The sequence below is a fragment of the Penicillium crustosum genome (assembly GCF_028827405.1).
Source record: "Penicillium crustosum strain IBT 35664 chromosome Unknown utg000003l_segment0_segment0, whole genome shotgun sequence".
Taxonomy (NCBI): domain Eukaryota; kingdom Fungi; phylum Ascomycota; class Eurotiomycetes; order Eurotiales; family Aspergillaceae; genus Penicillium; species Penicillium crustosum.
Genome location: NW_026623124.1, coordinates 3,084,938 through 3,110,140, shown reverse-complemented (window position 1 = coordinate 3,110,140; position 25,203 = coordinate 3,084,938). Strand labels below are relative to the sequence as shown.

At 46.5% G+C, this 25,203-nt stretch overlaps 9 protein-coding genes across 9 annotated transcripts; 5 read left to right on the top strand and 4 right to left on the bottom strand.

Annotated features, from left to right (window-relative positions):
- Positions 1 to 129: 129 nt before the first annotated feature.
- Positions 130 to 1,344, bottom strand: N7487_008258 (thioesterase domain protein; the record flags this gene model as incomplete). Its single annotated transcript, XM_056875988.1, has 1 exon — positions 130 to 1,344. The coding sequence occupies one exon, from the start codon at positions 1,342 to 1,344 to the stop codon at positions 130 to 132; it is 1,215 nt and encodes a 404-aa protein (XP_056728176.1).
- A 566-nt stretch (positions 1,345 to 1,910) lies between these two features.
- Positions 1,911 to 3,671, top strand: N7487_008257 (MFS general substrate transporter; the record flags this gene model as incomplete). The annotated part of the gene is made up of 5 exons (XM_056875987.1): positions 1,911 to 2,009; positions 2,064 to 2,220; positions 2,342 to 2,586; positions 2,648 to 3,318; positions 3,374 to 3,671. 5 exons carry the CDS (start codon positions 1,911 to 1,913, stop codon positions 3,669 to 3,671), a joined length of 1,470 nt encoding a protein of 489 aa, XP_056728175.1.
- A 386-nt stretch (positions 3,672 to 4,057) lies between these two features.
- On the bottom strand, positions 4,058 to 5,567 carry N7487_008256 (M20 family metallopeptidase; the record flags this gene model as incomplete). The annotated part of the gene is made up of 4 exons (XM_056875986.1): positions 4,058 to 4,338; positions 4,413 to 4,543; positions 4,599 to 5,365; positions 5,433 to 5,567. The coding sequence occupies 4 exons, from the start codon at positions 5,565 to 5,567 to the stop codon at positions 4,058 to 4,060; spliced, it is 1,314 nt and encodes a 437-aa protein (XP_056728174.1).
- Positions 5,568 to 6,417: 850 nt separating this feature from the next.
- On the top strand, positions 6,418 to 8,507 carry N7487_008255 (fungal specific transcription factor domain-containing protein; the record flags this gene model as incomplete). The annotated part of the gene is made up of 7 exons (XM_056875985.1): positions 6,418 to 6,434; positions 6,721 to 7,362; positions 7,412 to 7,548; positions 7,662 to 7,806; positions 7,868 to 8,030; positions 8,123 to 8,407; positions 8,460 to 8,507. 7 exons carry the CDS (start codon positions 6,418 to 6,420, stop codon positions 8,505 to 8,507), a joined length of 1,437 nt encoding a protein of 478 aa, XP_056728173.1.
- Positions 8,508 to 8,576: 69 nt separating this feature from the next.
- Positions 8,577 to 10,068, bottom strand: N7487_008254 (M20 family metallopeptidase; the record flags this gene model as incomplete). Its single annotated transcript, XM_056875984.1, has 5 exons — positions 8,577 to 8,826; positions 8,885 to 9,028; positions 9,097 to 9,673; positions 9,726 to 9,903; positions 9,970 to 10,068. The coding sequence occupies 5 exons, from the start codon at positions 10,066 to 10,068 to the stop codon at positions 8,577 to 8,579; spliced, it is 1,248 nt and encodes a 415-aa protein (XP_056728172.1).
- A 461-nt stretch (positions 10,069 to 10,529) lies between these two features.
- Positions 10,530 to 12,509, top strand: N7487_008253 (uncharacterized protein; the record flags this gene model as incomplete). The annotated part of the gene is made up of 8 exons (XM_056875983.1): positions 10,530 to 10,745; positions 10,800 to 11,122; positions 11,178 to 11,714; positions 11,770 to 11,892; positions 11,949 to 12,065; positions 12,119 to 12,272; positions 12,327 to 12,404; positions 12,477 to 12,509. The coding sequence occupies 8 exons, from the start codon at positions 10,530 to 10,532 to the stop codon at positions 12,507 to 12,509; spliced, it is 1,581 nt and encodes a 526-aa protein (XP_056728171.1).
- A 2,470-nt stretch (positions 12,510 to 14,979) lies between these two features.
- On the top strand, positions 14,980 to 15,967 carry N7487_008252 (uncharacterized protein; the record flags this gene model as incomplete). Its single annotated transcript, XM_056875982.1, has 2 exons — positions 14,980 to 15,523; positions 15,591 to 15,967. 2 exons carry the CDS (start codon positions 14,980 to 14,982, stop codon positions 15,965 to 15,967), a joined length of 921 nt encoding a protein of 306 aa, XP_056728170.1.
- A 1,559-nt stretch (positions 15,968 to 17,526) lies between these two features.
- N7487_008251 (plasma-membrane proton-efflux P-type ATPase) lies at positions 17,527 to 21,189 on the bottom strand (the record flags this gene model as incomplete). The annotated part of the gene is made up of 4 exons (XM_056875981.1): positions 17,527 to 17,573; positions 17,636 to 19,739; positions 19,798 to 20,028; positions 20,107 to 21,189. The coding sequence occupies 4 exons, from the start codon at positions 21,187 to 21,189 to the stop codon at positions 17,527 to 17,529; spliced, it is 3,465 nt and encodes a 1,154-aa protein (XP_056728169.1).
- Positions 21,190 to 22,749: 1,560 nt separating this feature from the next.
- N7487_008250 (uncharacterized protein) lies at positions 22,750 to 24,813 on the top strand (the record flags this gene model as incomplete). Its single annotated transcript, XM_056875980.1, has 10 exons — positions 22,750 to 22,780; positions 22,988 to 23,091; positions 23,142 to 23,403; positions 23,457 to 23,487; positions 23,543 to 23,624; positions 23,686 to 23,723; positions 23,774 to 23,868; positions 23,926 to 24,323; positions 24,401 to 24,542; positions 24,614 to 24,813. The coding sequence occupies 10 exons, from the start codon at positions 22,750 to 22,752 to the stop codon at positions 24,811 to 24,813; spliced, it is 1,383 nt and encodes a 460-aa protein (XP_056728168.1).
- Between the last annotated feature and the right edge of the window lie 390 nt (positions 24,814 to 25,203).

The following is a 25,203-nucleotide window of genomic DNA, read 5'->3' as shown; positions in this document are numbered from 1 at the left end:
AACACATGGTCTTAAGTAGAGAGAACCGACTAAAGGGAAACATTCGTCTGTATTTCCTATATAGATCAAACAATCAAACGCAAGAAAACACCCACGCGAGTAACGCAAACGAATAAGACCGTAACTCATTCATGGTGTGTTTGAATCCGGTGCAGTGGATTCCCTGATACAGGCGTTGAGCGAATCTTCAAGATTTCGCTGGACAACAATCGAACTAGAAAGGAACCCAATTACTATTTCAACTGTCCTCTTTGCTCCACTCTCGCCACAAAAAAAGAAGTGATTGCCGAGAATATCTGCAGTCATAAGCTCCGGGATCCCCAAGACGATCCTCTGTAGATCCTGGAATGATGATCTCTGCGCAGCCAACTTATCCGCAGAGAGATCGTCGTTGACTTGGGAGAGCTGTTTCACTCTATGGTCTTCACCAAGCATGGCCATTGCACGCTGAATAATCAGGTAGGACCATGTTGCCTTGTCGGTGATGGAATGACGAAAATCGAGCCCACTTGTCGGGTAGATGGCAGCCATAGTAGGTAGGCTACCGTAATCATGTGCCTGGCCATCTTCCAGCGATTGCCACTTATTTTCTTCTTCCACAAACTTCTTCGTCTCATTGTCAAATAGGTATCCAAATCTTGTGATACCGATAGGCGTAGCACCAAAATACTCTTTTTCGTAGATGGCAGGTTCAATGAAACGACGACCTTCAGTGAGGTGATTGATTTTTTCCTGCTCATCAAGCTGTTGCAGAAATAAATGTTTCAAAAAGGGAAGACTCAGGTAGCCCGAGCCTGTCTGATTCAGCTGTTCCTTCGATACAGCAGGAAGAAGACCAGGAAGGGAAGGGGTAGCTGCTAGGGAAACAAAGAGCTGTACATCGACTCCAAGTCTTCTAGCCTCGACAGCCACAGGCTGGAGGACTTTTCCGCCCATGCTCCACGCCAAGATCACCACGCTTTGAGGAAGATGGTTCTCTTCAATCACCGCCTTGATTGTTCCCGCAGTTTGAACACCCCAATCGGGGATCGTAAAAACGGGACTAGTTGCTGGCATCAAGGGCCGTTCCGTGTCGTGTGGGTAGGAAATGCCCAAGAAACCATATCCCTGCTCATGGAACCAATGGGCTAGAAATTCCTCGCTGCGGTATCCTTCATGGCCACCGTAGGAGATGCGTCCATTGTGAGCCATGCCAGGGACAAATGCCACGAGGGGCTTGGAGGGGTCATTGTCGCCGGCAATGTATTTATATACCACTGGGTGGCCAGCGATTACATTTTGTTGCTCGCCTTCGTAGAGCTTAAAGCTTGTCTCTCCAGGGTTGGTAATGCCCAGGGTTGACATTATCAAGATTTCGGGAGATTGTCCAAGGCTAGGGCTGGGGTACGAGGGTTGTTTGATTTGGGTGCGCTTCTTATGTTGACAAGTTGGGGGGTAATTACAGATGCATGAAGCCGGTGAGTGCTGAATGAGACAGAGGAGAATCGTAGGAATGGAAATCGCCAGGGAAACTGATGGGTTGTTAATGGCCCCTCAATGTCAGCTGTGATGTGGGGAATTTATGAGCTAACCATACTAAGCGCCCAATACCCCCGGGGCCGGCAGGTGTAGTGAGCGCTTAGCACACTTATGCAGTACTTGCCTAATTCGGTGTCACAAGCTTTCGGTATCGGGCCATTCGGTCCGACCGATTGAAAGCCCCCGGATTTCTACTATAACAAAACTGAATTACTTAAAAAAGCATTGAAAATTATATACCATGTGCATTTTATTTTCGTCCAAGTTATATTTATTCGTCTGGCAAAACTACCTCTCGCTTCAAAGCAAATCAATTGACCTTGAGTGTCAGAGACGAATTCAAGAACAAGGTCAAATACCGCCGTCTTCTACAATTCACCCGACGAATCAGGATGCCTGGAAAAGATGCTAGCCAAGAAAGTATAACGGTATCAGATGCTTCTTCCTTTGACTGGGCTTCTGATACCCGAAATCCACACAATTGGTCTAGGGTATGTCTCCCATGCAATAGCAGGGAAACCCAAAAGATATTGATATAACCACAGGCGAAAAAAGCGTTTGTCTTTCTGACCACAATGCTGGTTGTTCTCAACAGCAGTATGGGGAGCTCATTGACTGGTAACGCCATTCAATCAATCACCAAGGAATTTGGTGTGGAGTCTCAATTGCAAAAAGCGTTGCCAATGTCTATATTTCTAGTCGGTAAGTATCCTAATCGACAAAATATAAAACTATCATTTTGACTTTGACATAGGTTACGTATTTGGTAAGCCTGAAGTTTGATAATTCGCCGAGATCGAACTAACCACTAGTCTTTGTGAAGGTCCAATTGTATGGGCGCCACTCAGTGAAGAGTTTGGACGTCGATTAATTGCTATTACGACTTTTCCCCTCTTTACAATATTCACAATGGCTTGCGCGTTAGCCCCTACGTGGGCGTCACTTTTGGTATTTAGGCTTTTTACGGGAATCTTTGGAAGCGCAATCGTCGCACTCGGTCCTGGCATTCTAGCGGATATTTACCGGGATCCGAAGGCTAGAGGTTGGAGCATAGCGGTCTTCATGGCAGTATGTACTAAGATTACGTACGCCCGGCCCCATTTTTCTTTCTTCACTAACATATCCTCAGGTAACCGGCTTTGGCCCCATGCTCGGGCCTATCGTGTCAGGATTTACCTCGCCAGCCTTAGGTTGGCGCTGGTCTTTCTGGGTTGCCCTAATATTTGCAGGGGTAACACACATTTTCGTCGTATTTTTTCCAGAAACATATGGCAAATCCATTGCGGCTAAATACACTCCTGAGAATTTGATGATTTCTCAGCCGACACCCACCAACAAACAACACCGATCATGGAGGCATATTCTCAGTGATGTACTGCTACGTCCTCTGCATCTTCTAGTCACGGAACCCATTGTCACCGCCTGCTCTATGTACTTAGCCCTGTGCTATTCCATTTTCTATATGTCATTCCAGGTCTTCCCGGAAGTTTTCCAACATCTTTACGGTCTATCGCCAGGTCAATGTGGATTGGTCCAGTTGACAATCGGTGCCGGCTGCGTGTTGAGTCTGCCGATATATTGGATGTATGAGCAAATCTTGCGCCGGGTGGTCCAGAGTTCCTCTGGAAAACTGAAGCAAGAGTACTACCGTCTACCACTTGCCTGCTTAGGTGGTCCATTATTTGTGATCTCCCTCTTCTGGCTGGGTTGGTCTTCTCGTCTCGATGTCCCGTTCGCAGTACCCATGTTAGCTGGTATTCCTTTTGGAATGGGCTTTATGTGTATCTTCATTGCTATTCTGTGAGTCATAAATTGATATGTTAAAGCAAATTTACGCTGACATGGTATGGAATAGAAACTACGTGACCGACGCATATCAGGTGTTTGCAGCGTCGGCCAATGCAGCTTCAAGTTGCAGTCGCTCATTCCTTGCCACTTTTCTTCCCCTGGCAAGTTATCCGATGCTATCACATCTAGGAATTGCAGGGACTTGCAGTCTCTTAGGCGGGCTCAGTGCACTAATGTCTGTGATTCCCTTCATCTTGATATGGAAAGGCGAGGTCATCCGTTCGCGGTCGCACTTCTGTAATACCTTAAAGGATCAGCATAAAACTACGAGGGAGTCGCCAAGTCCAGTGGTTGGGGAACCATGATAAGCCGTGCGATATTCAACGCAGCTGCTAAAACCACAATCAACATTTTTGTACTTTTTTCATGAGTAGTCAAGTTGTAAAGGCCGTAAATATAGATGCCATCTGTAATATATATTAATACAATATTAAACTAAGCTTATTAACAAATCAAATCCTAACCATGCAGATCGAACCCCCCATCGAAACTTTATGCGGAGGGTTAAAAAAATAAAACAAAGCGATTGCTCGTATAGCTTTCCCATTTGAACAGTCCGGGGCAGATAAGTGTAAATGGGTACAACCGTATCTACCATAGAAACAGCGGGTGAGCCGCCATAAATTTTGCAGACAAACATATAATCTCAGTATGTATTCAGTATGTATTCTCTAAAGTAAGTAATGTACATCTAACAAAACCCTGCATTTCCGGCTAGCATCCTAGGCTCCGAGTCTACGGAACGCCGTATCTTGTCTTCCTCAAAGTCCAACTTGACCTGTTTAGCAAACTCATTGTTCTTCAACATATTTAGGCCGGTGATAGCCATCCCCTTTGCGGCATGCATGCAGAGCTCATGTGACTCTTTGCTTCCTGCCACCGCGGTAAACCCAGGTGTGTGGTTATTCGCTCCGGGGCCGGCTGGGATACCAACATAGGCCTGAATACCGGGACACTCGTAGGTTACGTTTCCTGGTTGCATTATTTGTTAGTAAAAGGATCCTAGCACTTAGAATGCGATTTGAATCAAAGGGATAAGAGCTAACCTTGGTCGGTCGATCCTGGAACTCCAGACGAGTTCAAGTCGCACTTCACTTCCGTTCCAATTTGAGCCATTGCCTGTGCATATGCTGTTGCCAAAGGCTTGTTCGGTCTTAAATCGGCGTAAGTGTTGTGTCTGCTTCTGATGTCAGCTACTAGTTGGTTATGAAGAACGGAAAATATGTCACAACCTTTGAACCTCCATAGTGCATCCAGCCTGCAAGGCCGCACCCTTGAAGCAATTCTCCACTCTCAAAAAGAGCTCCTCCGCCATGGCTACTGAGGGAGATCTGATGTAACAGTCCAGTGCCGAAGAGCCCGGGATGATATTTGGCCGCAGCCCACCTTCCGAAATAACACAGTGTACACGATTGCAAGGGTGAATCTGTTGACGAAGCACACCAATGCCGCTATAAGATAGAACAGCTGCATCAAGCGCGTTGGTACCTTCCCATGGAGCCATAGCAGCGTGTGCGGTCTTCCCCGTGAAACGAACAGTGACTTTTAGGCTTGCAAGTGTAGGCATGTATGCGTCACCGGTGAATCCAGGGCACTCGGCGAAGGGACCGGGGTGCACCATCATGCATGCGTCGACGTCCTTATAAGCACCAGCATTGATTATAGGAATCTTTCCACCAAAACCCTCCTCGGCAGGTGTTCCCACAAGACGAACCCGCCCCGGGATGTTTTGTTGTTTAAGAGCTTCGGCAACTCCAAGGAAGGCACCAATGGACATCATGGCAATGAGGTTGTGGCCACAGGCATGGCCAATTCCTGGAAGCGCATCGTACTCCGCATTGTAGGCCACGACTCTGCCCCCTTTGCCGTATTCTGCAACAAACGATGTGTCAAGGCCATAGGCGTGTCTGGTGACTTGGAAGCCCAATATTTCGAGCATCGAGGTGATATTGTCGTGGGCCAAAAATTCCTTGAACCCAAGCTCCGGATTACTGTGGATCTATTGGAACAATGTTAGCTTGTTGGATAAGAGACGTGCCCAAAAGTTTTTTGACGAGCGATTGTACCTTTTGATTGATTTCCCACAGTTGCTGAGATTTTGAATCGATTATTTGCAGGAGATCCTGAACATCCCCCGCATCTTGACCATGTGAGGCTGCATCTCCATTTTCATGGGAATGGGTTAGAGTGATCGCCGTCATTATTTTGCTTTGACTGGGAAATCTCTCTCAATAGTTATGAAGATGAAAAGACGAGGAGGGGGTGTAGTGATCTAGAGAACTTTTGTATTTTCAATGACCGAATTGCGATCAAGGGTAAATGACATTTAACAAATAATATACCTACGTTAGTTCCCCTATCAGGATAGTGTCGGCATCGGTCGGGCCGAAGCCGAACATGTCCCCCACACTCGGTTCCAAGGTGATACCTAGATATGTACAGAGTACCTACCCCGTAGGTAGTTGCGGATTGTTACTTCAATAGAGCTTCATTACATCAGCCTTGTAAGGCCCCGTGGCCGCATAAGCGGTCGACTATTCTTCTAGCAATAAATTGAACTCTTTGCGTTTAGGTCCCCGTGCTTCTTGGCCGAAGTCGTAGGGTGTTTTAACAAAAATAGGTTACCAATTTTGTACAGCTTTCAGAATGATAATATCACAATCTCTAACTATACTCTACAGATTTGACTACTTTGGAATTTCGTAGGATCTTGTGATATACACTTCGAAGTCTGATACGGATATCGTAGGATATTCACGGATAAATATCCAGAAATCCACCTGCAGATCCCCCATATTTTTGGCATATTTGATGCCTAATACCTACATCGGTACATAACGCCTAGTGGAACCCATATATACTTACATACCAATATATGGATGTAGTTAAATAACTACATCACAATAATTATCGGTGGCAGTAACTTAATATTAAGGCTCTAAGGCATCTGCGCCCACGTGTGGGCTTATCGGTAGTTTATCGGCAGTCTATCAGGAGTCTGGTTTGTCTTCCACCTCCTTCCACTCAACTTGCCCACTTTAGCTAACAATCATGAGCGATGGAAATAGGTACGCTTCCCGCGGATGAGCTGTATCACACATTCTCACGTATTATCACATCCAGATCCCTTTCGGCCTGTCTGCGCTGCAGGAGACAGAAGCTCAAATGTGGTGGTCCTAGCAAAATACCATGCCAACGATGCCGAGTGAGCAACGCTGAATGTGTCTTCGTTCCCCCAAGGGCAGCCCATCCGGTATCAGCTGCATCAGATATCGAGTAAGGTTCTCGTTTTATTCATCGTCAATCTCTATTCTGTCATTCATTTGATTCTAACGGCCATTGATAATGACATAGAACCAAAACAGCCCTTCTTCAGCGGCGTTTGGATTTGGTCGAGCGAGAGCTGCGACTTGAAATCGAGAATTTGCGAGCAGAAGTTGCCCGGTCATCTCATAACAGCAATACAGGATTTTCCCCGACGGTGCTCTCGCAGCGTGACCCAGCTGCCCTTCCAGTTGCGGAAACGGACACCTCGTCTTCTAACATTGATTCCCCCATTACCACCACTGAGAGTGAATGGGATGAGCTATACGAGTTCTTTCACACTAATTGCAGAACGGTCGTTGCTGTTATAGATGACCAGTTGTATTCGCCGGGCGAAACTGTCAAAAATCACCCATTCATGTCAGCTGTCATATGCGCAATTGCATCAAGGGCCGTGAGACCCGCAAAATATCAGGAATACGTTGCCGCAGTTGACAAATTAATTATGCACACATTTCAAGGACCAGTTCCCGACCTACTTGCATTGCAGGCCATGATAGTCTTCGTAACGTGGACCGGTCGCACGCGCCTAATAGGCTATATTGTATCAGTGGCCACTGAGCTAAAGTTACATGAGGCGGCTATCCTTATCGGAGATCAGGAGACCGAGTATACCCCGGATCTTGTTGGGCGTGCGAGGACCTGGTTTACCTTATGTTGTTTAGACTTGCAGTGAGTTGGACGATATCATACCTCTAAGGTTCTCACTAAATTCCCGCAGAACGAACATCAGCCGGCCCTTCGTTATTAACAACATGAGGGATTATTTACCTTATGCAAAGTACATCGCCATGTCTCCACATCATCGCCCCGTAGACGACAGAATCCGTGCCTATATTAAAGGTTTCACCATAACTGGTGAGCATATCAGATTTGAATTTCATTTAATGTTTCTCGCGCTGAAAACTGGCTAGGGGATCTGAAAAGGCAACTTAGAAGCTCTCAACTGACGGCTAAACCGTTGTTGCCAGAGGTTGTTGATCTGTTCACTTCCTCCGATGGATTGGTTGATCAGTGGTTCCATGAAATCAACAACAACATACATCCACTCTATCAAACGTTCCCAGAAAGGCAGGATAGGAACCGACTTTTAATGCCATTTGCCTTCATGAAGCTGTGAGTTACGAGACTAAAAAATAACCCCTGGATACATGAACTTACTTTTCTCTCTCTGAAGGTATATCAACGGTCTAGCATTGCAGGGTGTGGGGTCGGCGGAAGACCTGAGCTCGGATCCAGCCCGAATAGAATTTATTCGGCGAGCCTTGGATAGCGCAAGTCTAATCATCCAGACTCAGTACGAGTCTCATGAGTTTAGGCGATCATTTCATTACACAATGGTATGTGCAGCGGAGAAAGATATATATGTTTATATGTTCGGCCTCTTTTTCTTCACTCTTTAACTGTTGTTAACCGCAAAATGGCTTTGTAGGACTACTTTTGCACACCAACATACTACGCCATAAGCTTCATTTTCAAAGCGCTTCCTTTGGCTTACAATTTTGTTGACTCCCAGCGGCTTCTGGCCAGAGTACGACAAGCAGCCCAGATGTTTCAGCAAGGAGGATCTCTAGACGCGGCAAATGAACTACGACAAAGTGTGGATCGAATAGGAGCTTTAACTCAAACAGTTCTTAGTCCCGAGTCACTTGAAACCCCCGGAGTGGAAATTCCTCTTAATGTTCTGTTTGATATTCCGAGCTTCATCGACGAGATGGTAAGATATTTCCTTATTAACTATTGCGAGGAGATCTGACTGTTTTCCTTAGGCGTGGGATGATGATTTCCCCACATTGGGTATGTTTCCTTCCGTATGAGTACAGTGGTTTTTTTTTTTTCAAATATGTCAACCTTTCGTTTATGCATAAATTTTATCAATTTTTCCTTTATGCCTCCCAGCGGCCAGCTTCTTTCATGGCCTCGATGAATTCCTTCTTCATTTCCTCGGCGAACTTATCGTTTGTGAGAACGTCAAGGCACACAAGTGCATTTGCCTGGCCAGCTCTCAGTGCCTCTTGGTGGGCAAACTCACCAGACGATGCTTCACGGAATCCAATTGAATGCGGGAAGTCGGTTGCATTGATCGAAAACATAGCTTGAATTCCGGGACAAATATAGGAACAACTACCAAAGTCTCTGTTCGGCAATTATCAGATTGTGAACCGTGAATAAGCCTGAAGGATGGGAAACTTACGAGCATCCTGGTTGGTCGTAAAGCACTCGAGATTCTTCCAATGTAGGCATTTGCTCTGGTTCTACACCCAGGTGCTGTACCATGTAATCACGATATTGCTCAGCAAGTGTGTTATTAGAAACAACATCCTCATAAAGGGCAGTCCTGCACAAGAGATGAAGGTTAATTGAATAGGTCCGTTAAAGCCCATCGGCTCGACACATGATGCTTACCATTCAAGCTCAACAGTACATCCGGTTGCATCTGCAGCTGCTTTAAATATCGGCTCGAATCTGGGCTTAAGCTCATCCAGCTTCTTCATCGTGGGAGCTCTAATGCTGAACAACCCTTCGGCATAATCGGGTACAATATTTGATGCCTTTCCAGCTTCAAGAATGCACCCTTGAATACTATGCCCCTTTTCCAGATGCTGGCGCAGCATTGCGATTGCGCTATATGCCTGTACAATAGCATCACAGGCATTACGCCCCTTCCAGGGAGCTGTAGCAGCATGCGCTGCCAGGCCATGGAAGCGCACCCGTACCTTCCATGAAGCCTTGGTCAAACACAAGGGTGTGCTAAAATTGCGCATGCCATGTGTCATGACACACGCGTCAAAACCCTTCCAAGCACCGTTTGTCGCCATGATCCACTTCCCGCCGCCGGATTCCTCGCCTGGTGTTCCCATCACGACGATCGTACCAGGGATTTGATGATTCTTAAGGATGGTTTCAAGGGCAATTGCCGATGCCAACGAGGAGGTAGCAATCAAATTATGACCGCAAGCATGGCCCATTCCAGGGAGGGCATCTATCTTGTTTAGAAACATATTGCAAGCATTGTCAAATAGGGGGCCACATACCGTACTCTGCATTGAAGCAAACCGTCCTTCCCCCTTCAAGAACGGAAAATTTCGCCTCAAAAGCAGTCTCGAGGCCATATACACCGCGATTGACTGTCCATCCACGGTTCTCCAACCAGTCTGACAACAGCTTACAGCCTTTGTATTCTTTAAAGATCAGCTCCGGGTTGTTGAAGATCTAAAGCCATCAAGTCAGTTCTTTTTTCCCCCTTTCTAACAGGAATACATGGAAAGTTCGACTAACTTCAAGACTCAAGAGCCGCAGCTCATCTTTGGCATCGTCAATCGTGCTCACAATTTCCTTGATCACATCAGCCGACTGCAAAATCATATGGTCCCCCATGTCTATGGCACTGTGAAGTTAAAGTTTGCTGGATTGTAAGTAAGTCTGGGCGTCAATTGATATCAACTTTTTATTCTCGATTGTGAACCTCAGTTTATTGGAGAGGCGCCTTATCAAAAGTATTGATTGGGAGAAACTTGCCTGTCTATAAAATATCGGTCGGGCCGACCGAAACCGATATCGGGTATGTACCTACTCCTCGGGACTCGGGACTAAGCCGAGTCTAGAGCCATGGAACCATGTATAATGTTGTATGGCAGCTCAAACGCGGCAGCAAAAGCTAATTTACCCCACAGATAAGGATATTGACATTTCGAGAACTCAGCAAAGATACGCCACTTGGCGATGGGAATACTATATGTATTTAGGGTTGTGCTGCCAATTGATGGCAGGCACGCTCAGAGATTCCTGCTTCATACGTTGTGTCTTGCTCTCGATCTCTCGGACTCGTACCGCCCACTATGACTCAACCAAATCCACCGGGTAATCAGGCAGACTTGGATCCTATTGCTGATAGCAAATGCGACATGAAAAAAACCCAGGACCTCGATGTTGGGGCGGCAATTTTCAATGGAACAATCCACCCTATTGAAGTTGATAGTCATGAAACTCGAAAGGTTCTTCGAAAAATTGATATGTTTCTACTTCCTATCCTCGCATTTACTTACATGATCCAGGTATGTTATAATAGTCATTTGAGGAAATATTAATGCTGAATATATATCTTGCAGTTCTTGGATAAGTCTTGTATTTCATACGCCGCACTCTGGGGCATGAAAGAAGATGCTCATCTTGTTAATGATCAGTATTCCTGGCTTACGACTATCTTCTACTTGGGATATATGGCAGGTGAATTTCCAATCAATATGCTCTTCCAGAAGTTCGACATCGCGAAGACATGTGGTATTTTCATCATTCTCTGGGGTGCTACTCTTCTGTGTATGACTGCCGGCCACAACTTCGCCGGTTTGGCTACAGCGCGTCTGTTCCTTGGTATATTGGAAGCTGGCGTGAGTCCTTGCTTTGTTTTATTGACAACAATGTTTTACACGAGGTTGGTCACTTCACACCGTCAATACTTTCTTTTCTGTAGCTCACATGGGTTGTAGATCGGAACAACCCCTACGAACCTCCATTTGGTTTTCCATGAACGGTGTTGCAAATATTCTCGGTGGACTAATTGCCTATGGGATTGGCCATTTACATGCTGCTCTTCCAGCGTGGAAATTTCCATTCATCATCTTCGGCTCGATAACCGTTGCTTGGGGTATTATCTTCATACTTGTGACTCCGTCCAACCCGACAAAGGCAAGATGGCTTTCAGAGAGGGAAAAGGAAGTTGCGGTCTTGCGCGTTGTTGAGAACGAGACGGGTATTGATAACAAAACATTCAAGATGGAACAAGTGAAAGAGGCCCTGCTTGACCCTAGATTCTGGTTGATCAACCTGCAGTGTCTGGCAAACACCATTCCAAACGTGCGACTCCCTTTCCATCTCAGCCAACTCGGCCAAGCTAACTCTTCTCAGGGAGCTGTGTCTGCATTTGCCCCGCTCATAGTCAATGGGTTTGGATTCACTAAATTTCAGTCTACTTTGCTTGGTATGCCTTCAGGTGCTTCGCAAGTCCTGGCATTATGGATTTCAGGGTATGTCATGAGAATGCGGTGAATATTCTTCCCTTTCTAACCTCATTTTCTCCAGTTACTTGGCCACCCGCTTTAAGGGCATCCGGCATTTCCTAATGATCGGAGGACTTTTGGTCGCCCTTCTTGGGGGAGTTTTAATCTTTGCCCTCCCCGAGTCTAATCGTGTTGGTCGATTGATGTAAGTACTTTCTCTCTTTAACATCCATATTTCCAAAACGTACTAATAAATTACAGCGGCTATTATCTTCTTGTTGGCTTCAGTGTCACTTTTGTCTTGTCTTTGACTCTAGTGCAGTCTAACGTCGCCGGTCGAACCAAAAAGACCATGTTTGCATCCTCATTCTTTGTCAGGTAAGCGGTAGCTATTTTTGTAGATTATTATTATATACTAACCTCGGGAACAGTTATTGTGTCGGCAATCTCATTGGACCCCAGCTTTTCTTTTCGAGGGAAGCACCTCGGTATCAATCCGGATTTGCATCTATGATTGTATGCTTCGTGGTACAAATCGCTATAGTCACCGTTATGTACACAGTCAACGCACGAGAGAACAAAAGAGTAAGTCGCCTGTCACATGCTTGCTTATATCTAGGATTACTAAAAGACATCTAGCGTGACCTTCTTAACCCAAATAGCCCCGAAGAGCAACACGATACCGGGGTATCCCTCGGCTTATCTGACATGACAGATGTGAGTTTTCTTTCACGCATAAATCGCTCCGTTCCAGAGTCGAATGTCCTAACGAATGAATTTTTATATCAGGTACAAAATCTCCACTTCCGATATGTTCTATAAACATGACAAGGGCAAGAGGAATTGGAATCTATGTCACTTATTGTGCGCTGGACTAGATATTACGTTAATTGGGCCCTCTGTTACAGTGAAATCACTTCGCCTTGACAACTAGTTCTCGCTTTTTATTATGTAATTGGCTTTCTTGCAGCCCGGGGGATTGAACACATTTCGTATATTCTTAACTGTATTGAGCAATATATTTCTCAGTTGTACTCACACATATTCGGTAGTCGGAGCAATAATATAAAAATATACCTAGATAGTATAGTGGTGTCACAGTAATATCAAAAGTCTTATGATAAATGCTAAGAATACTATAGCCATGCTATATTAATTTTTCCACAAGCTGGTTGGGAACAGTGGCTGGCAAATAGAGCGACCCGCTTAAGGTGGTGGTTTTAACTGGACAGTAACCCAGTTTGAAAATGGGCGTTGGGTGAATCATGAGGCCACCTGGATCTGATTCTGGTCAATTTCCGAGTGAATTGAGTGAGCAACTTGAACACTGAAGCACCTCGGGCAGGTTATGGATACTTTACCTACTGGAATTTATAACACTACGAGGCATGTTCTGGTTCGTCTACGATATTTAGGAACCAAACAGCATTTTACGGGCGGCAAGTATACCACGATGGACATAACTCTCATTGGATACTGCCTCGTGTACTAACTAACAAGAATAGTCGGCCGCTTTTTCGTGGTCTTTTTAGACGTTGTTTTCAAGTATCTTTTTAAGTATCTCTTTAATAAGTGGCCTACAGTGGTTTTGAAATCGCTGCCTCCGAGACTGAAAGAAGACTTCGCCGTGATATCGATCTCTGGCTTGAACCTGTTAGAGGGAATGCCAATGTTGCGATAACAATCAAGGTCAATCGCCAACGACCCATTATTAGTATTGACAAGTGGGTATGGCATCATGTCAATCACAGATCCGGTCGATCTCAGCATATTGAGGTTTCAAAAAACGAGCTGGATGAAGTCAAACTGCCCGGTGGCCCTCTCATAATCCCCTTTCATCTCATTTTCCCACGAGACCTTCCAATACCAAAAGAAACCAACGTGATAATGGATAAGGAATGGTTGCAGATGATTATCAAGAGGAGATAGGATATGCAATTCCGGTAATTTAGTGGGTTTCTCTCTGATCCTTTCTCCTGTCGTCGTGACTGGTGAAGTTGTCTATTTGCGAATAAACATTTGGGCTCAAAGCAATGCACATATTTCTCAGTTTTGTTCATGTTCCTCGATCCCAGGGTCAGAATACCGGAGTAAATGAACAACATTCAACAGATCGAGGTCTTGGAAGCTGCAATGTTACCAAACAATGACAGTGTTATTTTTCGCTATGTCACATTCAATATTAGCACTCTTTACAGCTTAGCGACAGCATCCCTGTCGGATTTTTTAGTCTCTTCCTTCGCGTCTTTAGCTTAACTTCTTCAATTACTCAATCAATCTCACATTGCACCACGCACCTCGACGTGCACCACACAGTCCTTCCTCCTAACAATCCCGAAACGAGATAAAAGTTTCCTGCGATATAAGTCAACAGCAATGGAAAGAGTAGTTGTCTTATTTGTCTTATTCTGAGTATAGGCCAATTGACTTTTCCCCGGAAAGTTTCCAGGCAACCTAATTCCCCCTATTATTGGGCTATTTATACCTACCTAGGTATTTCCCTCAATATAGTAAGATCCCGCGTTGAATCCACTCCAGTTGAACAGGCAACCCTGTTATTTATTCTGCTGCCTAAACAGGGCTGAACAAAGGTAAAGTACCCGATACTAGTTAGGTAAATGACCCTGAATGGAGAATACTGCAGCCAATCACCATACAGACCTACCTGCAGTATCCACTGCTTAAGCTTTTGCTGCCGTCCAACAAAGCTTGGCTAACACTTAATCTCTCATTTCAAATTTTGATTCTCCTCTGCTTGTTCGAGACAGCAACTCATATTTGATTTCTTATCTACCAACTCAGATCCGGGGAAATCCACGTAGAAAGTTTATTTCAATGTAAGACAAAAAAAAAGATATCTGCTACCAAGACAGAAAGTGTGAGCATGGTGTAACTTCAATGTTCGTATGTTCTGTGGGGCTGAGTGTTCCCATGAAGCCAGTGAAACATTTACAGCCGATTTAAAGCCGTGTAGGGTCTACAACGTGCGGGGTCTACTGGCCACGGGCACGGGGGGTGAGGTTGTTGCCTTCCCCCGGCCCTCGGTCTTCGATCCTCTACTCTTTCTCTTCCCCGGCACAACCTTTCCGATTTCACACTCGACAATCCCCGAGTGCTTCAAATAACGCATATTGCAGGGCTTGCTTGTCATTCCTTTTATCCTTTTTGATTTTTCTTGATTCTTTTCATTCTTTACTCTCGTTAGTATCATCTCTCATTATCGCATCTCGTTCGTTATTTCTTTGTCAAATACATTCACTCTTCAAACACACAAGCACGAAAACACACAACAATGGAGATTCACGCACGACACCCTCGCCCAATTCCTCTAAACACAAAAGAACTAGGTCCAATCTCCGATTTGGCACCATTTTCCGCCTTGATCATCTCCATCGTGTTGGTGATATGCTTCTTTGTTCGCTTCTACATCCTCGAAGGATTCCTCATCCGTCGTCTCTATGGCTCCATTTACACGGAAATGAGTGAGTTGAACCGTCGTGGCTTCGTGAATCACCATATCGCCGGTGCTACCAAAGTGATAATCTTGATTGTTGCCGCATACCCGTTCGTCAGTGTCGCGTTCTGCAAAGGGCCGTCATTCAATACGCCCTTTGTCCAAGGCTCTCCAGTGACACTGGGGGATATCCTGATTATAGTGGCACAAATGTTGATTGGGATATACATTTTCGAGTTGATCTACCGCATGAAGTTGTCACCCGTTGCCGTGATGCACCATGTTGGGACAATCTTTATTGGACAGGCTGCCATAGCCATCAGTCTGAGACCGTTGCGCGAACCCGACGCGTATATTGAGTTTGTTCTCTGCACTGTCTGGGGTAGGTAGACAGGACTCTGGACTAAAGGCGAAGAGAAAAATAAAATACTAATAAACCTGGGCTTTAGGCGCATTCGACGCCGTGTTCGAGTTATTCCCCCACTTCGCTATCGTTCTTTACCGCATCTTCCCCGAACGACACCACTTCCTCAGCAAGGTCTTCCTCATCTCCTGTTTCACAACCGCATTGGGTACACTCACCGAGACGGTTGTGACAATGTGGCTGTTTGCAAGCACGTGGGACAGGTGGCGGCTTGCATTCAAGGTTGTCACGCCGCTCCTCCACGTGGCATTCTCCGCGGCCCAGATCCATGGCAGTCTTGTCTTCTGGCGAATGTACCGCCGACAACAGCGCTTCCAGAGGGAGGCTGACTCCGAGGCCAAAGATAGCTTCGTGGGGGGTGAGAGCTCAGTGAGCTATTGCCGATCTAATAGCCAGGGCTGATGGATTGTGGAGGTGAAAGTCAATACTGGTTTCCGTGGAGTTGGGGGTCCCGGTTTTCGATACTATTGGGAAGCCTAGTTAGTGTTTTTGTATCTATGGATTCTTTAAAACAGCGTGAATAATGTACATGTATCTCTTTTACTCTTTTTCAATTTAGCCTTGCCTTTGGGGTAAATGATTCGAATTCCGTTTCAATTTTCCCAGCCACAATGATACTCTTAGCCCTAACTCTGACGTGGACAATGCTTGTATGATCCGGGAGGGGACAGGGAGTGCTATTAGCCATGATCAAACGGCCACTGTTCCAGACTATTCCTTTCAATAAGTTTGGAATACAACCGCCCACTTGAAAATGTCCACGGGTAAACCTTTGCGCCCACGAAGCTTATTGGCTGTAGTATTACTTCCAACAAATAACTCCTGTTGATCTGTTGTATGGTTAATCGGTTGTCCCCGCTGTAAGTCTGCATTATATTCCTCTCAGTTCTTGATAATTCCATCTGCAGATTAGTACCCTTAACCACCTTCTGCATAATCCCGTTCATTAACGTCACCAGTAGCAAATCCAACAGAGCTCAGATCCCCCTCGATAGGGTCATTTTAGGGCAATATTTTGTGAAAGCTTCCAATCCTAGAACTTTAACCCTTCCGGGCGCTTATCGTCAGTCCATGAATGCTTAGTCGCTCTCTAGATATATCCATGGATGTTTTCAGGCCTGTGGACGTGTCCATGCTGCAGATCCACCCACGGGTATGTACATGCATCATGTACATGTAAATAAAGGGAAAAGGTCCAGTGGGTTGCTGTATTCCTAGATAAGTACCAGTATGCAGATGATCAGGTTAGCTGTCCAAATTCCATGGAGCCACGTTGCTTGCGTTTTATATGCTTAACTCAACGGAATTCCCCCACGTATGAAAATACCATGGAACGTGAAACACTGCGTGCTGGTTGTAAACCATCGGTGATCCACATACGATGTAAGCCTTTGAGGGTTTCATTCGCGAGAGAAGCCCAATTGCTTGTTCGATCTGTCTCTCCATTTACCGTTGCCTAGTACCATTACTCAGGTACTTTAAATTCCAGGTTTCGAGTCAATACCCGCCAAATAAAGATCGTACCGCAGCTCCTTCGTTGCCTAGTAAGGCCGCGGCGAGTATTCGATTTCAAAATTGCAGGTTTCTTCAAAAATGATTGTCGAGCCAATTCTGTTTAGGCTTCGAGGGATTGTGGTGCCAACAATTACCACTCCAAAAATGATACTGTATCGAAGGGTTTAGTAAAAGAAGATACAATAGCACGAAAGGGTTCGAGATAAAACTGGTAGAATTAGGGTCTGTTAATCACTGTTCAGCTTCCCAATAATAATAAGAACCTGCAGGCACGATACTGAGTATCGCCTGATGAGAAACAAGACTTCGTCCCATTTGCATCCATTGTTCCCCCACCACGATATGATAAAATCATTAAAATCCATCGATCGAGGCATCTTGCCATTCATCATCTTCATCAATTCATCTTCACCATTAGTTGCAGTACTGGGGGTTTCAACCCACCACTAACTGCTCTTCTCGTGTTGCTTCGCCATTCGCTGCATGTCGAGACCTATGACTGGTTAGTTATCTGTGTCAAGTATGTGAGGAAGAATTGATTTTCTGTTAACTTACCGAAGTCTTCCCTGGAGCGTTCTCCCTTCTTTCGGGGACCTTTGCCATGCATGAGGTTGTCAAATCTTTGCGAGTTATGCATCAAGATGTAAGCCAGCCCGTTGACACATGTCACCCCAAATGAAAGAATCCACACACGGAGGACGGTTAACCAGGATGTGTTTTCACCGAAGACACCATATGCGGCCATCATAGTTGCGGTCAGATCGACAGAACCCACAGCGACGAGAAGGTAAAACGATGGGCAGTTAGCCCAAAATGAGTCCGATCCAGATCCATTGACGCGAGTTATCAGAATCAACCAGCTCTGTGTCAGAGCGATCTCCAGGAACAAGACCTCATCTCGTGAACCCCAGCCTTCGATAACACCCCCGTCTTCACCTTGTAATAGGATGGTGCCCAGCGTCACCCAGGTCCCGACTGCAAGAATGAACCCTAGAACAATCGATTCTCCCCAGAGTCTTGGCTGGTTCCATTTGACGGGCAACTGAGAATAAGTAGCATTGTCATATGCAATTGCCAAGGTTGCAACATCGGCGAAGATAGCGAGGAGAACAACCAGGCGGAGGTCGAGGGTCTCATTCTTGATCACAATCAGGAGTCCGAGGAAGAGTTCCAAATGAATGGACAGCGCGATCCGGAACACAACATATGAGTACATACGGTGGAAGATCCGGCGAGCAATCTTGATCGCCTCGATAATTGCCGAAAGACCAGGGGCCAAGAAGACAATGTCAGCAGCGGAACGGGCCGCATCGGATGCGCCCTCAACCGCAATACCAGTATCCGCCTTCTTCAATGAAGCAGCATCGTTCACACCGTCGCCAGTCATTGCTACCAGATAGCCGCGTCGCTGGAGGATCTCAACCACACTGTACTTGTGCTGGGGGTAGACTTCTGCGAAACCGTCAGCGGCCTCAACGAAGTCGTTCACTTCGGACCCAGACATGGAACCGGCGCCAGTGACACCAAGGCGTTCGGCATTGTAAATGTTGGTCCCGAGACCTAGTCTGCGTGCCGTTTCGCGTGCAATGGCTACTGCGTCTCCAGTGAGCATCTTGACAGAGAGTCCTAGTTCTTGAGCCTCGGAAACTGTCTTAGCCGTGTCATGACGGGGGGGATCCATGCATGGCATGATTCCCAGAATCTCCCATGGCCGGCCTTGACGCTTGCGGGCAACTCCGAGTGCACGGAATCCTCGGCTGGCAAACTCGGTAACCTTGGCCTCATATTCCTTGAAAAACCGATCGCACAGTGAGGTTTCCGTCTCCACTGTTCTCAGGATAGCCATAGGAGCACCCTTCACGCAGATCATCTTTTCGCCATTCAGATCTTGGACATATGCCGTGACTTTCTTCGACACCGGATCAAATGGAGTGAACTCAAGAGTCTTGTACGAGGCGATCCGAGATTTGGCCCACGGGAAGTGGCGGAGACCTTTGAGGAACACCTTGTCGATAGCATCGATTCCGCCCTTTTTGCGACTCGCCGCAAGACACGCAGTCAACATAAGCTCTTCTGCACTCATCCCAGGGGCTATGTATGGATCTCCCAATGTCAGTCTGTTTCGGGTGAGTGTTCCCGTTTTGTCTGAACAGAGGATCTCCACTCCGGCCAACGACTCGATAGCTGAGAGCTTTTGCACGATGGCCTTGTGTTTCGCCAGATAAGATGCACCAACGGCCATTGTTGTGGTGACAACCACGGGAAGACCTACGGGGACTCCAATCACGGTGATTGCGAGCGAGAACTCAAGGATCTGAACAATCGGGTTTGAGCGATAATAACTGCTGATCCAGACGACCAGCAGGGTGAAAAGCACCAGAATCAGAAGAACGCGCGCCATTGCGTGCAGGACTCGGGTGAAGTGGCCAGTGGTATTTCCTGCCTTATTCACCAGAACTGCTGCGTTTCCGACAAAGGTATGATCACCAGTTGCGGTCACAATCATGAGCCCAGCCCCACGTTTAACTGCCGACGAGGTAAAGAGAAGATCCCCTTCGTGTTTGTCCACAGCGAGAGATTCTCCGGTTATTCCAGACTGATCAACTTGAATGTAGGCATCGTCACCCATCAGCCTGCCATCTGCCGCGATGATTGTGCCCTAAAAGGAACATTAGCTTCCATGTGTTTCTTTTTTTTTTCAGTCCCCATAAACTCACATCTTCCACATGAATGATGTCACCAACCACGACCTCTTCAGCATTTATCTCCACGATGCAACTGTTGCGAACGGCCAGAGCTCTCAGGGCAAGAGTCTCCTTGAGACTGTCGACAATGTTGCCCGCCTGGTATTCCTGAGCGAATCCGACCACGGCATTCAATAAGAGAAGAGCACCGATTATTCCGAAATCGATCCAATCTCGCAAGGCGGCAGCTAAGATCATAGCAATCTGGAATTGTGAGAGAATTGTGAGCATATACTTTTTTTTCCAACCACATGATAGTGGTCAATGAATGGTTTTGCTTACCTCCATGACCCACTGGACCGGGCCATTGAAGAAAGAAATAAACTTCATGAAATGATTCCGTTTCTGTTCGTTCATGCGATTCCAGCCATACTTCTTGCGCCGGGCGGCCACCTCTGCGTCGTCGAGGCCCTCATTGGCCTTGGTGTCCAACAGCGAAGGCGGGTATGGGTGAACTTGCCCAGCTCGGATCGTCATGGCATCCACGTCAGGTTCGCTTCCATCTTCAGCCTCCAGTTCTTTAATGAGGCAGTCCAGAGACTCTTCGCTCTCTTCCTGGAAAGAGGTATTGGGTTTCAAAGTCTCGGGGAGAGAAAAGCTGTCATGTTCTTGAACACCAATGACGCTGTCTTTGCTCTCGGTGACGATCGGATCATTCATGTCATGGTCGGAAGCCAAATCAAGACTAACGTGAAGATGATCAGGGGGCGTCGGAGTCCGTTTAGAACGGGCACGTCGATCTTCCTGGGCTTTGGCACCGGCAAGCAGACTGGAACGAAACAGTTTAACTTGATCTTTCTGTTCGTCGACCATGCTGTCGCAATGCTCAATTTCCCCATTCTCATCAATGGGAGAATCATCCTCCAAGCTATTGTTCAAGCTGTTGTTCAAGCTGACACAAAACTTGTGGTATTCCTCTTCATCCTTAGCCTCTTGGGAAGCACTGTGTGGCATCTGGCTATCGTCCTGCCTTTCTTCTCCGAGAATGGTGGCTCTCTTCGAATGGAACGGAGATTTGTTGAGAAGCTTGGTCAGGAAAGGTCGTTCTTCGTTGGTATCCGAGTCCGAATAATTCAGATGGCCAGTCGAGGACTTTGGAATCAATCCTCCCAGGCCACTGGTCTGGATAGGAGGCAATTCAGAATGGTCACGACGCTTGAAAGGACTGACAGATTGGTTGCGGTGCTGGTTCCGTTCCTCAGAACGGCCGCGTTGCTCGTCAAACAACAAACTTTCAGGCAGCGGAAGAACAACGCCGCGGGATCCATCCTCGTCCGTGAGGACTTGAGTTGGAGGGTTGTTCGGAGGATGACTCCTGAGCGGCGCGTTTCGTTTATCCATCAGGTCAGACTTGGGCCTGGCCATGATGGCGAAACGGCGGCAAAGACTGAAAGAAATCAGCAAACTGTCAAACTGTGAAACCTCGAAACCGCAAGACAAAAATGCACTTCATACATTCATACATTCATACAAGAGATGTGAGGTGATACATCATTAGTCTGATACAGATGGAACACAGCCGGAAGGCACAAGAGACGGATGCTTGCCTTCAGACAAATACAACAATCTTTCAAAAAATGAAGCAACGATAACCCAGCAACATACTCACCTGAAAACAGTGTTTTATGCTATGTTCCGGAGTGCTGTGATGGCAAATGTCGATGGAGCAAGAGGTGTTGCGAGTCTCGCAGAAGAAAGAAACGGGACCGCCGAGGACCGCCGAGGATGGAGGTATTTATGTCGAAGGAGCGACCCTCGATGACTAGGCGCCAGCGAGCATCGTGGGAATTTTTCATTACAGACGCCTGCCTACAACTGCCGACGCCTGCCTTCGCTTTGTTCGGTTTACACTGTCCTTCATCGTCCTACAGTGAATAAGCTGATACTGTCTACAATTGGCTCTCCGTTCATGGGAATTCATCGATACCACAGCAATGAGACCACGGTCCTTCAAATGGTACGCTTGGAGGTTGTATACAAGCCTATAGGAGCCTTGGAATAAGTTCTTAGGATACGGCACAAAGAACCATCTTGTTCGCATTGCGTTGCCTGGGTCAACTTCATCGCGGTCTTGAGAGGTTGACGCGCAGAAATTGGATTCATAACACCGCCAAATAAAGTTGTTGAAAAGGCAAAGGGGGGTATCTTATCAGCTTATCGGAGCCTGGAGATCCCGACCTCGGGAGGTTATGCAGCAACAATCTTGGAACATTACTTGTTCCAATGTTGGCGTTGCCTATGTCAACATCTCCGCGGCCTAGATACATGTAGGCAAGTCGAACAAGTTCTTTTACGATTCAATTCAGTTGCTTGCAGTAGATATTAAGTGAATTCCAGGGAATATAATTCGGTAGTTTGTATTTATGAGTTCCAATTCCAGTATCTAGATTCTAGTGCAATTGGAAAGTGCGATCCTTCATATGATTCATTGGCAAGTTCGATATTCACTATCGTAAAATCAATTAAAGTAAGAGCATACATACCTAATGTAAGATAGCATTTAGATAAAATAAATTCAAGTCCAAAATAAAGTCCAAAACAAAAATGGTCATTGTATATAATCAGCGTCGTCGTCTTTTAGGGCAGGTATAAAAGTTGTGGCCTAAGGCATGGGTGAAGAATTACATAAGCCCCACGTCACTCCCGCGCCTTCAGATTCAAAGTCGTCTGATAACTGCGTGTTCATGTAAATCGATTTGAGATTCCCCGCATCTCATATGCTTAATTAAATAGACTGATCTTTGAGTTTGGTTCGTGTTTGTCTGTATTGCGGTCGAATACACTATGGTTGTTCGTGTGTGCTAGACACTCGAAAAGTGAGAAGTCTCATGACCATTTCGATAACTTGAACATAGCTGGATTCCTCTCCTTCTTTGTGCATTCTCTCTGATCTTTGCCTTTCAACGTCGCACGTCATCAGCAACCATGAATCGTGAGATCCCGGGGTTCTATTATGGTAAGTCATGTTTTGATGCGTTTCTTCCCTTCTGTCGAGGTACGCGATGGCAGTACGTAAGAGGGGCGTGCTGCTGTGTGCCAGTCACACACAAAAGCTGCATCGTTCCTGTCTAGCCTTTGGGCTACTGTTGTATCTGTGCGGTGGTCAACTACCCCGCTACACTCACTAACCTCCGTGTCAACTCATACTGACTAAATATCACAGACCCGGAGAAGAAGAAATACTTCAAGATTCAAGCCAACCATGCTGCAGCTCCAAATGCACAATATTCACAGCAATCTGTGAAGCGGAAGCGGTCTGAGCTGACGGTCAGTAAGATGGACCTGTGTGTATTATGCCATTCGCTAATCAATCACAGACAAGAGAGAACAAGGCACGATTGAAACAACGTGAGGAAAAAGAGACGATCAGAAAGGCAGCATCGTTGAAGCATCCCTTACTTCATCTCCAAAGAGAGGTTGGAGCTGTTGAAACCTCCTCCCGTATCAGGCAAGACCAGCAGGCTCGCATTCAAGCCAGCCAACTGCATCGTGGGGAACTCCATCGTTTTGAACCATGGCCCAACTCATACAGCATCCGACATGTCTTGCGCAACCCACGTTCTGGAACTTTGATTGCTAGTGAGTTTCATTGGCTTTTGTTATCCCGATACGTGGCTAACATGCATGACAAGGTTCGGCTCGTGGATATGAATCGTCTGTATCGTACGTTGGTGGAATTGTCGCTATCAGATGTCAATCACTACTAACCAGAGAACAGGGTCTGTTTCCCTGACATTGACGAGTCACAGTGGAGATACGATCACACTATGGAACGGGTGTTATTCAGAGAGCCGTACTGGGTGAGCACATTCACCCCAGCACACTTCCTTCCTCTGAAAGCATGTTTAACACCCCTTCTAGTTAGGATCGATGTCTTTGAGCCACACAGGATACCTACTGTATGTCTCTTTAGAAAGCTATCCTACAGACTTGTCGCTAACAGCTCCAGTGCGACAATGAACGAAGGACCGCAAGGTGACTGTTTCCTTTCGGCTCATCTCCTCCCAGAGCCCGACGAGGGCGGCAACTACCGCTGGCCAACATGTAAGATTCCATATGCATCTATATCTTAAGACACACTACTGACTCGAACCTTCCCAGTCTCTCATCCAATTCGGATCAAACCCCACTATCCGATGTCCTTCTGGTGCTCCGCGGCCCAGCCCACAGGCTCCAGTGCCCACTTCGCCATAGGGACTTCAGAAGGACTCCACACGCTAGAGGGTACGATCAGTCATTGGAGCCTATCGAAGAAGCCATTCAAGGGCAATACGGTTTCCACTAACACCAGACGCCCCGACCGCAGCCAGAGCAAACACAGCGTGCATGCCGTGGAATGGATGTCACAGGACGTGATTGCAGCGGGACAGAAAAACTCCAAGATCTTCCTCCATGACCTGCGCAGTGGTGGCAGTGCCACGCGCCTCCAACACAACGATTCCGTGATGGAAATGAAACAGGTGGATGAGTACCGGCTCGTGGCGGCGGGACCTCGCTCGGTATGTAGCTCTACTCACTCTTCTTCCCTTTTTCCCCTCCGCGACACAACGCCCGGATACTAATATTTTCATCTCAGCTACAAATGTACGACCTACGCTTCGCGCCAAAGGCGCTTAAACCTCAGGACTCATCGAAGCCTTACCTCACTTTCCCCGATTTCTCGTCACTTCCAATTCCAACCTTCGACCTGAGCACCGAGCTCGGTCTACTGGCTAGTCGTATGTTTCCTTTGAATATCAGAATAGCCCAACTTCCAGTTCATCGGATACTGACATAGACCTCACTTTAGCTTCCCAGTACTGCAAAATTCAGCTCTTCTCTCTCCAAACCGGACTGCAGGTCTCCTCGCCTCTCACGAGGCATCAATACTCCTCCCCACCTAGCTGTGTGCGATTCGAGTATGGCAATGATACCCCAGAGTGGCGGGGCCCACAAGGACCGAGTTTGTTGGTCGGCACGGATGATGCAGTTGAGCAGTGGACCTGGTAGGAGTCGGTTGGGTTTGGGGGCTGTTTGTTTTTTTTTTTTTTTTTTTTCGGTCGTTCAACTTTCTCTGGCATGAGGATTTTGCGCATAATCTTTGGTGTTTATTGGCGATGTTTCTTGAACTAGTTTCCAAGGTTGTTATTCTGCGTTAGCGTTCGAACGCAGCAGGCGGATTTATGGGTTGTTTTCTGCATGTAAGCATGCATTATGGTATGTAAATTGGAGGATATCCGACGTCAAATCTTCAAGATATATTGCAACTTTACCCCCTTGTGCACACAGTAGGAATTAGCTATTCAAGAGATATCATGATGATCACGGGCTGTAGCAATGCCATAATTTACAAGCTGCTTCAAACAATTTACTACCATACGGATTTAGGCAATGATCAAG